Source organism: Dermacentor albipictus, chromosome 8, assembly GCF_038994185.2.
Source record: "Dermacentor albipictus isolate Rhodes 1998 colony chromosome 8, USDA_Dalb.pri_finalv2, whole genome shotgun sequence".
Lineage (NCBI taxonomy): Eukaryota > Metazoa > Arthropoda > Arachnida > Ixodida > Ixodidae > Dermacentor > Dermacentor albipictus.
The window spans coordinates 127334680-127347866 of NC_091828.1; the positions used below are offsets into that span (position 1 = coordinate 127334680).

At 47.4% G+C, this 13187-nt stretch overlaps 1 protein-coding gene across 4 annotated transcripts in view; it reads right to left on the reverse strand.

Moving 5' to 3' along the window:
- Nucleotides 1-13187, reverse strand: part of LOC135921888 (uncharacterized) — a 91580-nt gene that overhangs the window by 13637 nt on the left and 64756 nt on the right. For all 4 annotated transcript variants that reach the window (XM_070524428.1, XM_070524429.1, XM_070524430.1 and 1 more), the window contains exon 7: nt 7061-7220. In XM_070524428.1, the coding sequence (XP_070380529.1) occupies nt 7061-7220 (160 nt within the window). The remainder of the gene's footprint in view (nt 1-7060; nt 7221-13187) is intronic.

Consider the following 13187-nt stretch of genomic DNA (forward strand, 5'->3'; position numbering starts at 1 on the left):
CATCAACTTGGCTTCGGTAATAATACTCTTTTTTCCTCTGAATGATTCGAATTTGAACGAACCCTTAACACTGAACAATGACTTAATGTGACGTCATTGGTGCTATTTAAATATTTCAAGCACAGAACCAAGTTTCTTCAGAGAAATATGCAAACTGGAGAGCTAGGTGCTCACGATGGTTTCCACAGGATTTAGTAAAGCAATTTAAGGCGCAGGCTCCTCTCCCAAGCGTATGACTCCTGAAGGAAGCCGAACGCCAGACCAGCGAACACTTGTGCCCATTTGAACCAATGCGTGCCCGTTGGCGGTGGGAGTCGAACCCACAACCTCCCGCAGCCTAAGCGGGCCCTCTACAACTACGCCATGTCTGAATCGCCCAGTTATTCAGCTGGTTGATCTTCGCTCAAATTTCGCATACGTGGGGTCTGCCTTTGGTCAACAACACTTCTGCGGGCATTTCATATCTGTTTTATTCAGAACAAAGCCGATGTGTGCGTGGTATACCGTGACGCCGGTGAAAACAGAGCCTTCACCAAAGGTATGGTGGTTCCATCTGTCATATCCATCTTTAGACTCACCTTTCACAGTATAGACTCCGAAATCAGATGGAGCGTGTTGTCTACCCCAATGTTGGAAGCCATATTCTCAATTATAACGGCGCAAAATCGCATTTTTAAAGCGAAGCTTCTTTTGCCTTTTCCTTCGACTTTTCCATTGGCACTGCTTCTGCTGCTGCTCCTGTTGCTGTCAGGCACACCGCATGTAGGGGTGGTTGTCAGCGTTTATTTGCACTGCAGGAGCACGTCAGAGACTCGTCTGAGATCTGTTATAGACCGTTTTATGGCGTCGCCCCAATGCCCTCTGGAGCTCCCGGTAATCGCCAAAATACCTTCCAGGCTGGTGTAATCATGCAATAGTACTCCGCAAAAGCACTGCAGAATCAGCAGCGCTTACCTTTGTACTCATTCGCAACAGTCCAGAAGCGATATAGACTGAATGATAAAGAGGTGTGGGGTGGACGTAGAGAATGGACAGAACTGACATAGCCACGAAGCGGGGTAAAGCTGCCATGCCATTCTTCGCTCGTGTCAGCTCGCATACATGAGGGGAGCCCGAAACAGGGGAAAGGTGGAGTCAGAGAACGTGCCTCATTTGAGGTACGTTCACAAAGGAAAACGCTACCTCTAGTTAAAACACGCTGGCGGGCTAGTTGGTTAGAATCCATGGTAGAGTGTACAAGCGCGACTTGGACGAGGACGAAGAAAGAAACAGATACACAGACACAGCGCTTCACTTTCAACTATATATTTTATTTTCGCACGCATCGATAAATATATACCGTGCGAGCGGAAACAAACGTGACAGCAAAAAAGAACATTGAGTGGTACATTTCGTTGAACCGGACACGTGTGCAAGGCAAGGGAAAAAAAAGGGGAAACAAACATCTACTACAATTGTCCCGAAGACAAGCCAAGGAATCGTATCTCCTTTTGCGAAAGTGATACCGAAGGTTTGCTTACGCACTTTTGCTGTAATTTTGCTATCTCGTGTGCCTCTACAATCTCCTTCGTCATCCTGCTATGAGCCTTATACAGAACGGAAGTGCTTTCAAACATGGGCTTGCAGGAACAATCTCGGCAGTGAACGCCCAAGTGACCCGAGATTACCTTATTGACATTGTATTGATGCTCCCTTAATCTATCGTTGATGCATCTGCCGGTTTGACCAATATACGTGTTTCCGCATGAAAGTGGGATGGCATAGACAACGTTATGAGTACAGGTTACAAATTGTTGGCGATGTTGGGTAGAACATGAGGGCCTTCTGTTATTTTCTGTGTTAACCTGTTTGCATAGCTTCTGTAGACGCTCAGGGGCAGAGAAAACTACGTCTACTCCCGATTTCGCCGCTATTCTTCTGAGATTATGAGAAATGCAATGAATGTATGGCACCACAGCAACTTTCTTTGCTCTAGTATTGGTACTACTTGCATTCGACGCGTTTTTGCATTTTTTGCTTAAGCCCTCCGCGACAGAAGTTAGCATGCGCATCGGGTAACCAGAATCTGCCAGGCGCTTGGCCTGCTCTTTGAGACTGGCTTCCATTTTGTGGTCACATGACTTCGTCAAAGAATTGTTGAAACACGATGTCACTACTGCGCGTTTTACAAGTTTTGAATGAGCAGAATGAAATGGTAGGACAGGCTTATTGCCTCTCGGCTGATAACTCCAGCATGTCATTTGTGGATAAAAGTATAAACCCAAGTCTAAAAACCTTATGAAATTGCCAATGGGGACTTCATGTGTCAAAGACAAAGGGGACAACACTTTAGTGAATGAGGTTACGGTTTTTGAAACCAGCGAGTCAAAATTGTGTGATTTGTTATTTAGAATGATTAGAAAATCGTCAACGAATCTGAACACTTTCGCGACATCGGTGTCATTTTTTAGACGTTCATCAAGAACCTGGTCACGGTTAGCTAGAAACAAGTCACTTAAGCAGGGAGCAATACATGACCCAATGCATATACCATCTTTTTGTTTGACAACATTTCCTTCCCAAGTCGCGTAAGTCGAGTTAACATAAAAACGAAGAAGTTCCAAAAATCTGTCGCTAGTTAAACCACATGAGTTCTGAAAACGAACCGCCCCAAACTTGTCAATGCTATCAGATACACATTGCATCACGTCATTCTGTGGGAGGGAATAGTACAGATCTTTTAAGTCAATAGAAAAAGCGACCTTATCTCTGTCAAAACAGATAGGTCAGAGATAAGGTCGCTTTTTCTATTGACTTAAAAGATCTGTACTATTCCCTCCCACAGAATGACGTGATGCAATGTGTATCTGATAGCATTGACAAGTTTGGGGCGGTTCGTTTTCAGAACTCATGTGGTTTAACTAGCGACAGATTTTTGGAACTTCTTCGTTTTTATGTTAACTCGACTTACGCGACTTGGGAAGGAAATGTTGTCAAACAAAAAGATGGTATATGCATTGGGTCATGTATTGCTCCCTGCTTAAGTGACTTGTTTCTAGCTAACCGTGACCAGGTTCTTGATGAACGTCTAAAAAATGACACCGATGTCGCGAAAGTGTTCAGATTCGTTGACGATTTTCTAATCATTCTAAATAACAAATCACACAATTTTGACTCGCTGGTTTCAAAAACCGTAACCTCATTCACTAAAGTGTTGTCCCCTTTGTCTTTGACACATGAAGTCCCCATTGGCAATTTCATAAGGTTTTTAGACTTGGGTTTATACTTTTATCCACAAATGACATGCTGGAGTTATCAGCCGAGAGGCAATAAGCCTGTCCTACCATTTCATTCTGCTCATTCAAAACTTGCAAAACGCGCAGTAGTGACATCGTGTTTCAACAATTCTTTGACGATATCATGTGACCACAAAATGGAAGCCAGTCTCAAAGAGCAGGCCAAGCGCCTGGCAGATTGTGGTTACCCGATGCGCATGCTAACTTCTGTCGCGGAGGGCTTAAGCAAAAAATGCAAAAACGCGTCGAATGCAAGTAGTACCAATACTAGAGCAAAGAAAGTTGCTGTGGTGCCATACATTCATTGCATTTCTCATAATCTCAGAAGAATAGCGGCGAAATCGGGAGTAGACGTAGTTTTCTCTGCCCCTGAGCGTCTACAGAAGCTATGCAAACAGGTTAACACAGAAAATAACAGAAGGCCCTCATGTTCTACCCAACATCGCCAACAATTTGTAACCTGTACTCATAACGTTGTCTATGCCATCCCACTTTCATGCGGAAACACGTATATTGGTCAAACCGGCAGATGCATCAACGATAGATTAAGGGAGCATCAATACAATGTCAATAAGGTAATCTCGGGTCACTTGGGCGTTCACTGCCGAGATTGTTCCTGCAAGCCCATGTTTGAAAGCACTTCCGTTCTGTATAAGGCTCATAGCAGGATGACGAGGGAGATTGTAGGCACACGAGATAGCAAAATTACAGCAAAAGTGCGTAAGCAAACCTTCGGTATCACTTTCGCAAAAGGAGATACGATTCCTTGGCTTGTCTTCGGGACAATTGTAGTAGATGTTTGTTTCCCCTTTTTTTTCCCTTGCCTTGCACACGTGTCCGGTTCAACGAAATGTACCACTCAATGTTCTTTTTTGCTGTCACGTTTGTTTCCGCTCGCACGGTATATATTTATCGATGCGTGCGAAAATAAAATATATAGTTGAAAGTGAAGCGCTGTGTCTGTGTATCTGTTTCTTTCTTCGTCCTCGTCCAAGTCGCGCTTGTACACTCTACCATGGCTACCTCTAGACACGGCAAAGTTGCGGATAAACTGGATAAATGTAAAACCAGGTTACGGTGCGATGAAATACTGCACCTTCCTGCTATTTCTGAAAAATAAATACAGCGCAGCTTTGTTTGGCGGGCAACTAAGGCTGGGCGTGGGGAGACAAAGGCGCATTAAACCACCGTCGCATCAAGACAACACTACGCGAGCGGCCGCTCCCCAAATGAACACTTCTGGGCATGCTGCAGTAGCTTGGTGGACATGGCATTGCTCGAGATGCCGCTCCTTACGGCTTGCTTCGTGATCCGATTGTAGTTTTGGCACGTGGCGTCCCACAACTCAAATAACATTTAACGTTTCTGCTGCAATGCGATATGCCGTGAGACGCAATGACAATACTAACTTTCTCGGAAGCTGTGAACTATGGCGCACAACAACGCCTCGAGCAAACACTTCCTGCTGCACGTTCTGTGTTCTACGCACACAAACAGCAGCAGTGCGCGAAACGTAACGTTCGACGTCAACTTGACCACCACTCTCGAATTGCAGTAAACGCTGAAGGACCTAAACATTGGCCGTCAACATCACCGCCAATTATCATCAGTCAATGCAAACTGTAAAGGAAACTTCCCTTACATCGATACCCGCAAGGCGTTGAATCCGCATCATTTTTTTTTTATTAAGTGGCCTCGCCGCATACGACGTTCGCACGGTCTCTGTTTTGAACAAAACATGCAAGTAATGCTAATAAAAGTGATAAACTGAACCCACCGCCAAATACGACCTCTGTATGAAACATAAGCCGAGACCAACCAGCGGTATACCTGGAGCTCCCATTTCTGCGTCACTCAGTATAATGAAGCCAAAAATATTGAAAAGTATAAGGAATCGCGAAGAAAAAGAAAGACGTCGAATACAAAGACTAATACTTTTTCCGTAGGAAATACGGAAATCCTGTGGGTGAACTCGTGTTAATGCCTACTCGTGTTAATGGGGTACCCATACGCACGAAAAAAAAAACTTCACAAACAGCTCTCCTGTTCTCTTACACAAACAACAGCAATAAGTTCTGCGCACTCCAGCTGCATTTGTTGGGCACTCGAGTCTTCACAACATTTCACGCCATCTTCACTTTCATATGCAAGAGAAATTCCGTAGTTTTCGTCTAGCTAGCAAAAGAAAAAGAAAGAAAAAGAAAACTACACAGGCGTTAGGGAAGAGGCGCATAGCCACTGCTATCCGCAAATAGGAGCAACAAGCTTTGACAATAGTGAATGCTTCTGAAAAGTCATAAATACAAGCTCAGAGGCAGGAAAAAACTGTCAAAGTGGTGCTTTATCAGTGCTAATTACCACGCATTAAAAATTTAAATGGTACGGGCATTATATTTCCGACTTTTTTTGTCTGTGTTTGTTGGTTTTTGCTAATTCTAGTTTAGACCCTTGTGTTACGAATATTAATTCGAAAGTGCCCGCGTGCGCCCCATAATTCATTGTGCGTTTACGCGAACGCGTTCCCGTTTTGGTGCCTAGGAGGGGGCCGGCTCATGACGTCACGATTTACCAACTCGCTTCGTTAACTGAGATTGTTGTAGGAAAGTCTACTTAGCGCAGCCTCCCCACTCCCCACCCCAAAGAAAAAAAAAACATGTGCGGCATTACTCTTTATTTCCTTTTTTATGAGCAACACTACCATACTTGGTTTATTGCCACATGGAGCCACCAAATTCTGCTGCGTGCCATGACGTCACTGGAGTGTTCGTGATACCAGGTTCGATATTTTGAGAGTACCAAAAGTAAATAAGTACGGTCCTTCCGAGTCGCGAGAAGCGTGGTATGTGGTTCCGACAACAGGAAAAATGCGTGAATGTCGACCTCGAAACTGCATACAAATGCCCGCGAGCCTCGGAACAACCTTAACAATTTACTATAACGGCCGTTCTAACGGTTCCGTTTTCCACGAGGTGCATCTGCCGCGATGTCGCGACGCAGGTAGTGGTCACGTGGGAGCCAGACATGGCGTCGTCTCGCTCCGGCTCGCTCAGACGTGCAATGGCGCCCCTCATTGCGCAGCCCAACGTAGCACCAAGCAAGCAGAAGCGAGTGCCAAGATCGTACACCGCTACATCCTGCTCCCATGCCGCGGCCTTCGGTATCATGACGTCACGACAAACACAGCTGCCGGGAAACGAATCCGGGTCTGGATTCCCGAAAGCTATTACCGTAAATTACTCGAGACTCTCCGAGACTTGCCGCTGTCCTCTTTTCTTGGATTTCGTGTTGTGAATCCTTCTATTGAAGCAAAAATAAAAATACCAACATATCAAGAGTTCACCTAACTTAAGTATTTCTCTCTCTTTCTTTACTTATTTCACAATTTCTGACTTTCTTTCTCTCTGTCCTATTTTTTCGTTGACTCTTGTTTCTGAAACAGTGAACGCACTGCAATGCGCACTTTGCTGCACACTGATGATCGACACAGGAAAAGGCCTGGTCCACATTCCTATGAGCACATACTAATAATAATAATATTTGGGGTTTTACATGCCAAATCCACTTTCTGATTATGAGGCACGCCGTAGTGGAGGACTCCGGAAATTTTGACCACCTGGGGTTCTTTAACGTGCACCGAAATCTAAGCACGCGGGTGTTTTCGCATTTCGTCCCCATCGAAATGCGGCCGCCGTGGCCGGGATTCGATCCCGCGACCTCGTGCTCAGCAGCCCAACACCATAGCCACTGAGCAACCACGGCGGGTTGAGCACATACTGTAGGCATACCTTGAGGCACCCCAGGGCAGATATTACTTCGTGTTCCACCGGGCTCACGGTGGCTGTGTCCAGGATAGCGAGGTGGTAGATTGCGTTATCCCAGAAGATCTCCATCGGCTTGAAACTCGGGGCGCTGCTGTTCAGCAACAACTCCAGGTGATGAACAGAACTACGTCATGAGAAACGGCACTCGTCACCCTGCGCTTCACAACCTGTTGCGTGCGCTATAGCGCAGGTCGCATTGTTAAAACAATATTTTGCGCATGTTCCTTTCCAGCGAGCTAATGGTGACGGCATACGTAGAACAATGGTTGTAAATTAGAAAGAACAGTCTAAAAGAAAATTAAGGCGGAATGCTAGAGGGAAAAACAACTCGAAAAACATAGAAAGTCTTTAAAAAATAGGAAACTCTGCCAAAAGCACTAGGGACCCTTGAGATTCTTGAAACTTTAATGAAGGTGATGAAGTTAAAGCGATGGGACTTACGATAGCGAAGACTATTAGCGCAAGTCTCACCGTTAGCGTAAGTCTCAAACTATTCAAGCAATATGATTATAAAAGCTGATATTGCGGTTAACGTGACGAAAAACATGCATTTCTGTGGGCAGTCGCTGTCCGCAATATCAGTGTTCGCGTTTGTTGCAACCGTTTGCGTTTTCTCGGTGCTTGTTTGCCTTTATAAGTGGCCTTACAATGCGCATAAGGGCACGTCCCTCTAAGGCAATTTATTTTTGTGTTCGCTTTCATAGACCGGCCCAATGAGGTTTATACAATCAAGTAAAAAAAAGAAAGAATTGTATATTCATCAGGAATACAAAGGAATCATCCGACGAGAGCGTCCCTTAGTGGAACGAGCTGGAGGAAGGCAGCAATAATCGGGAAACACCAAAACAGACCCTATACAGAAAAACAATATGAGCCATCTTTTGAAGTCACCCACCCAAAATACAAGAAATACACGTTTACCACGTGAAACACGGTAATCCAGAAAATACCCCAGAATAAGAGACAGGGGGCGATGACACTTGGAAGTTCCCGCACCAGCCGGTTTTGAGGTCATGGATCTTGACAGCGTGAGCTCCGGCCTAGGTAATTTTTTTTATTAATAAAAAGGGACTACAAGGTATTCTGTAAAGGAGTTAAAGAACGAGTTTATCACGTTTCAAAACGATGCGTTAAGCTAAAACGGCTCAATACAACAAAATATTTTTAAATTAGTGACGTCACACTAACGTTAGGATACAAATGTTCTGGCGCGAAATTTAAAAAAAAATTGCCTTCATTTCCGCTGCTAATAATCAACCTGTCAGTGCCACATTACGGAAAATGCCGCTTGGGAAGAGTGATTTATCAGTCTAAGTGCTTACAGTTCATTACATTACATTGCATTACAGTCCTTCCAGTTCATTTAATGGTACATTCGCCCACCGTGGTTGCTTAGTGGATATGTGGCGTCCGGCTGCTAAGCACGAGGTCGCGGCATCGAAGGCTGGCCACGGCGGCCGCATTTCGCTGGGGGCGACATGCGAAAAATACGCGTGTAGACTTAGGTGCACGTTAAAGAACCCCCAGTGGTCCGAATTTCCGAAGACCACCACTACGGCGTGCCTCATGATTTGATCGTGGTTTTGGCCCCTAAAACCTCATAATTACTATCAAAGGTATATTCAGCTGGCACGTCGTATTATAGCGTTCAGGGCGCTCAGTTGCCGCACCGGGAACACATTCGGCTGATTATTTAAATTCCGCTGATTAACTCAGAGCGTTCGCAGGTGCTCTCACCTTCGACCTAGGAGTGCGATCGAGATCTGGTGTGATTCCAGTCACGTGGTTTTGGCAGCTTCCATTGTTGGCGTAGCGTTTCCGGGGCCAGGGGGGGGTTCTGTTAGAGTACACCTAGTGGACCATCCATTACTGCCGCTGCTGATTGGATCCAGCTGTGCGAGTGAGGAGGAGACGAGAGGTCCTAGCCAATCCGTAATAGGCGAAATGGACAGTTCACTAGGTGGACTCTTACAGAATACCCCCCCCCCCCCTTCCCAGGTCTAGGCGTATGCGCGCCTCGCTTGTTTCCAACAGAAGAAATGCTGACGTGTTTCTGGTCTGCTCTATGATTGCTCTTGCGAGCATATAGTTCTTCACAATATACCAGAGAGAAGTCTGGTGCTACAATCGTTGAACCACCATGGTAATGATGGGAAGTACATGGGTTTGTCCTATCTTCGTGCTTTTAGATTCGTTCATTACGCTTTATATGCCTTCGTTGTCGTAAATTTCAGAGCATTCTATACTCTTGCTGCACCCCCATTGTTTTAATAAACGTTTATATATATATATATATATATATATATATATATATATATATATATATTGTCGCAACCTATTAGGAGACGGGGAAGCCGGCGTAGAGGACGTGTAAAAGCACTTTTATGAGAGCAGTCAACGCGACGTCGTCGTCGTCTCTGTTTTTCCACTCGCGCGCCACTTCAGCGTCGTTCTCATCGCCTGGCACATACCCGCGGCGACCATATAGGATGTGGCATTTGCCCCCCCTTTGAAAAAAAAGGCATCGTCCCGATGCACTAACCGCCGAAGGCTGTGCACAGACGGTGCAAAGTGGAGGTCACGAAGAAATGTAGGGCTTCATACGAAGCACGTGCACAACCTCGGGCAGATGCCGCCGGCGTTTGGAGCAGTTATGGCTGTCGGGGACAACTTCATAATTCACATCGCTGATGCGGCGCAGAACTGTGTACGGGCCGAAGTATCTTCGCAGGAGCTTCTCAGACAGCCCCCGCCGACGAATCGGAGTCCAGATCCACACCTGGTCACCGACGTTGTATGTGACGGGTCTGTGCCGAAGATTGTAGTGTCGGGCATCGTAGTCCTGTCGTTCTTGGATTCGCAAACGCGCAAGCTGCCTGGCTTCCTCTGCGCGTTGCGTAAACTCGTCGGCACCAGTCTCGTCGTCACCGCACTCGTGTGGCAGCATTGCGTCCAACATTGTTGTCACTTCGCGTCCGTAAACGAGGTTGAAAGGCGTCACGCGTGTGGTCTCTTGGCGAGCCGTGTTATACGCAAATGTAACGTATGGTAAAATCTCGTCCCAGTTCTTGTGGTCGACGTCGATGTACATACTCATCATGTCTGCCAGTGTCTTATTCAGACGTTCTGTCAGCCCATTGGTTTGGGGATGATAAGCCGTGGTCTTTCGGTGAGTGGTACCACTCAGTCGCAACACGGTATCCAGAAGCGCAGCCGTGAACGCAGATCCTCTATCTGTTATGACCACTGCGGGAGCGCCATGCCTTAGGACGACGGCCTCGACGAAAAATCGCGCTGCTTCGGCTGCTGTTCCACGTTGGATAGCACCTGTTTCGGCGTATCGAGTAAGATAATCAGTGACGACGATTATCCATCTATTGCCGGCAGTAGACAGTGGAAATGGACCTAAAAGGTCCATGCCAATTTGTTCGAATGGCGCTTGCGGTATCTGAACAGGATGCAGCAGTCCAGCTGGCTTGCCGGGTAGGGCTTTGCGGCGCTGGCAATCTAGGCATGTCTGTGTGTAACGTTTCACGATCGACGCAAGTCTTGGCCAATAGTACTTTAGCCTTATTCTTGCCAATGTGCGGGTGTATCCCAAGTGACCAGCGGTCGGCTCGTTGTGACAGGCATGTAGGACTTCGTCGCGAAGAGATGCGGGAATGACGAGTAGGTAGCTGCTGCCATTAGGTGAAAAGTTCTTTTTATAGAGAACGTCGTGGCGTAAGCAAAACGAAGGCAGCCCTCTCGCGAATAACCTCGGCACGCTGCTTGTTTTTCCCTCTAAGTAATTGAAAAGAGGAACCAGTTCTGCGTCCTCGCGTTGGTGGCGGGAAACGTCGACAGTATCTAGCACGCCTAGAAAACCCGCGTCATCATCGTCGTGGACTGCAGTCTCAACAGGGGACCGAGAGAGGCAGTCGGCGTCGGTGTGTCGTTTCCCCGATTTGTACACAACCGTGAAGTCGAACTCTTGGAGCCGAAGACTCCAGCGCGCAAGCCGACCAGTTGGATCTTTTAAATTAGTCAGCCAGCAAAGTGCATGATGATCACTGACAACGGTGAAACTCCGACCATACAAATATGGCCGAAATTTCAGGACGGCCCACACCAGAGCGAGACATTCTTTTTCTGTAGTGGAGTAGTTAGCCTCCGTCCTGGATAGCGTCCTGCTGGCGTAAGCAATCACTCTTTCGGTGCCGTCCTGCCGCTGTACAAGCACTGCGCCAAGGCCGACATTACTAGCGTCGGTATGAAGAATCGTAGGAACGTCTTCATCAAAGTGTGCGAGGACGGGAGGCGCCTGCAGCCGTTGCCGTAGGTCATCAAAAGCCCGTTGCTGGTCTTCACCCCAGACAAAGGGGACATCTTCTCTGGTAAGATGGGTCAATGGCCATGCGATGCGCGAAAATTCCGCAATAAACCGTCGGTAGTAGGCGCAAAGGCCGAGAAAACGTCGCACGGCCTTTTTATCTGATGGCGTTGGGAAATTAGCAACGGCAGATATTTTATCAGGGTCAGGTCGGACACCTTCACGACTAACAACGTGACCGAGAAATTGAAGTTCTTCAAAGCCAAAATGGCACTTTTCAGGTTTTAAAGTTAGACCAGCTGAGCGTATCGCTTCGAAGACCATCTTTAGTCTTCGTAAGTGTTCCTCGAACGTTACGGAGAAAACAATCACGTCGTCGAGGTAGACCAGACAGGTTTGCCATTTGAGGCCTGAGAGTACAGTGTCCATGAGTCGTTGAAACGTTGCCGGCGCAGAACACAAACCGAAGGGGAGCACCTGAAATTCATAAAGTCCGTCGGGCGTAACAAAAGCGGTCTTCTCACGGTCTCTCTCATCAACTTCTATTTGCCAGTAGCCGCTTTTCAAATCCATCGACGAAAAGTAACGTGCGTTTCGTAGCCTGTCCAGTGAATCGTCGATACGCGGTAGCGGATAAACGTCTTTCTTTGTGATCAGGTTGAGTTTTCGGTAGTCGACGCAGAAGCGCAGGCTACCATCCTTCTTTTTCACCAATACGACAGGCGATGCCCAAGGACTCTTAGATGGCCGAATAACGCCGTCGTCAAGCATCGTCTTCACTTGTGTCTGGATTGCCTCGCGCTCTTTTGGTGCTACACGATAAGGGTTCTGCCGAATTGGTCTGGCGTCGGCTTCGGTGATAATACGGTGCTTAGTGAGCGGCGTCTGGCTAACTCGTGACGTGGATGAGAAGCAACTCTTAAACTCATCGATGAGCTCAAGAAGGCTGCTGCGTTCGACGGGCGATAAGGTGGGACTGATATCGACCACAGGGGCAGGCATAGCCCCAGTGAACGTCGCGTGCTCCACTGAGAGGCAGTCCTGTATTGATGTAAATTCGTCGAAGTAAGCAACAGCCGTGCCTTTAACAATGTGTCGACGTTCCCCGGTAAAATTCGTCAGCAGGAGTTCAGCACGTCCGTCACGTACGTTAATTACGGCCCTGGCGATGGAAACGCCTTGACGCAGTACCAGTGCGTCGATGTGTTCAGCGACGCCGGTGCCAGTGTTGAAGTTGTCGCAGATGACAGGCACGAGGGAACAGCTTCGCGGCGGAAGCGTGACGTCGTCGTCGGCGGTACGTAAGCGGGGTCGCTGGTGCTCCGCGGGGTCGACGTCGTCTGAACTCGTAGAAAATGTGACAACGAGGTCACGGACATTGATCACTGCACCATACTCTCTCAAAAAATCCATCCCCAATATAAGTTCTTTACAACACTCAAAGAGAATGACGAGGGTGGCGACGAAGGTTGCACCGGCGATTACTATTCTGGCTGTGCATTTGCCAATCGGCGTCATCAACTGGCCACCGGCAGTTCTGATGTTGGGCCCGGTCCACGGCGTCTTCACTTTTCGCAGCCTGTCGGCCAGCTTTTGACTGATTATCGAAAAATGCGAACCAGTATCGACGAGAGCGGCCACTTGGTGGCCGTCAATGCAAACGACAAGATCGGCGCTGACGGCGTCGGTTACAGGAGGTGTGGTTGGAGTCGTCGGAGTTGTAGAGTCGTCGATCGTCGGAGATGGGGGCTCTTGGGTAGCTAGCCGGTTTGCAACCTC